The 2051-nt window shown below is 47.1% G+C and overlaps 1 gene segment (V, D, J or C); it reads right to left on the reverse strand.

Annotated features, from left to right (window-relative positions):
• Positions 1 to 415: 415 nt before the first annotated feature.
• Positions 416 to 886, reverse strand: LOC103583824. The segment is given in 2 exon segments: positions 416 to 750; positions 841 to 886. Coding segments are annotated over 2 exon segments (381 nt in total).
• Positions 887 to 2051: the final 1165 nt, after the last annotated feature.

Here is a 2051-nt window from a genome sequence, read left to right on the forward strand (position 1 = left end):
AGCTTTCACATGTATTTCTAAAATTCTTTAAACTTCCTTTCAACCACCTAAAATGCTTTCTTAACTTTCTGACCAACATTTAAGTAAAGACAAACTATGTTTCTTTGTATTCTCACTTTATGAAGGAAATGAATCATTGACAAATTGTATAATATAGATGTCCTATCTGGCCTAGATAATTGTAACCTTTCATGATGATTCTTTATTTTAAAAAATGGGTACATCATCTAACCTGTGAGCACCACTAACAGGGGACATGTCACCTATAACATAATAACTGAAGACAGGGCTCTGACTAGGCTGGGTGGGGACAGGAAACCCCAGAGCCTGCCAGGAAGCGGCGTCTGCCACACTTTCGTGTTCTGCAGAGGAGGAGGCAGCACACTGGGATCCAGCCTGAGTTCTCGCACAGGAGTCACCCCGGGCTGTGTCTCTGTGCTCTCCATGCACAGTAATATGTGGCTGTGTCTGCAGGGTCCATGTTGGTCATTGTTAGGACCACCTGGCTTTTGGAGGTGTCCTTGGAGATTGTGAGCCGATTCTTCAGGGATGGGCTGTAGTATTTATCATCATCCCCGTAAATGTTTGCAAGCCACTCCAGTGCCTTCCCTGGGGGCTGGCGGATCCAGCCCACACCCGTATCAAAAGTGCTCAGTGAGAACCCAGAGAAGGTGCAGGTCAGCGTGAGCATCTGGGTGGGTTTCACCAGCCCAGGACCAGACTCCTTCAGGGTGACCTGGGACAGGACCCCTGTGGAGAAAGCACAAGAAGGTGAAGTTGATTCAAGATGAGAACAGTAGGATTTCCATATCTATCAAAGTCCCTAACCAAAGCACTCACAGAAAGGGTTGGTCAGCAACAAGACAGTGAAACACAGCGTGTCCATGTTGGAGCACTCGAGTCACTGACCGGGGCTCAGCGCTTGGCTTTTCAACCCAGGAGAGGGTGGGGCTGGTGGAGATTTGCATTCCTCTCGTGTGTTCCTCATATGGGGTGGACTCAGGTCTGAGGACTCAGTAGGGGAGAGAGTCTGTGATGAGAAGCAGCGAGGCCTCAGTTGTGGGCTTCCACGTATGCTCTGCATGGGGACAACTGCTTACTACAGGACTGGGGGTCTCAGAACACAGAGTCCTCAGAAGAGCCCTGTAGTTTGTCGGCAGTCAAGGTGGTGAGGTCCCCATGACAACAAACAGGGTGCTGTGTCTTGATGCTGTCCCAGGAGCCCTCACCCGTTTGGTTCCTTTCCTACAGGATGGGAGTTGATAACAAGACAGTGTTCCTGCTGCCTTCGGGATGCAGAGGGGTGTGTTTCTGGGGACAGTAGGTGGATATTCCTGAGTGTTCTGCTCCAGCTTCACTTTGATTATGACAGAGAGGGATGGAGTTGGTAAAATAAGAGATGATGATGAATCAATAAATCACTTACGTTCACTAGACAAACAAATGCATGCTCACCAGTGTCTCTGCACACATGTGGGCCTCCCTATAGAAACAGTCCTTGGATAACTGACCTTGTGGTTGTGCCCATTCAGCCTAGTAGACACAGAGCACTGCACGTTTGTCTTCTCTCTTCTCATCCTGTGAACAATCAGTGGCTTTGGGCAGCTGGAATGAACTCTCAGGAAATCTGCTGGCTGAACGTATGTTCTGTCTTAGCCTCACTTTGCACTGAAGATGGTCCATGTGCTCATAGGGTCATGGAGACTTCCTCCAGCCCAGATTGTTTTCATTGCTACATAAAATAAGGTACAAGAACTGTGCATTTCTAGATCATATACTGCTATATATGCACGTCAATTCAGTTTGTTCTTAGCTCCATAAATTTGGGGGAGTTAATCATTTTTTACTGCCACCACTAAGTATGGCCACTGCCAAAAACATAGTTTCATTGTGAAACCACAGTTCTACAACAATTAGAAGCTTGTGTTTACATTGGTCTATTGTTGATGGATTTCACTGTCAGCTGCAGAAAACATGACTAGGAGGCAGTGAGATTAGATTAATGTACATACACAATGCTTATAGAGTAAGAGGGGAGACCATAGGAGCCT

The sequence above is a fragment of the Galeopterus variegatus genome, unplaced genomic scaffold (assembly GCF_000696425.1).
Source record: "Galeopterus variegatus unplaced genomic scaffold, G_variegatus-3.0.2 Scaffold28956, whole genome shotgun sequence".
Taxonomy (NCBI): Eukaryota; Metazoa; Chordata; class Mammalia; order Dermoptera; family Cynocephalidae; genus Galeopterus; species Galeopterus variegatus.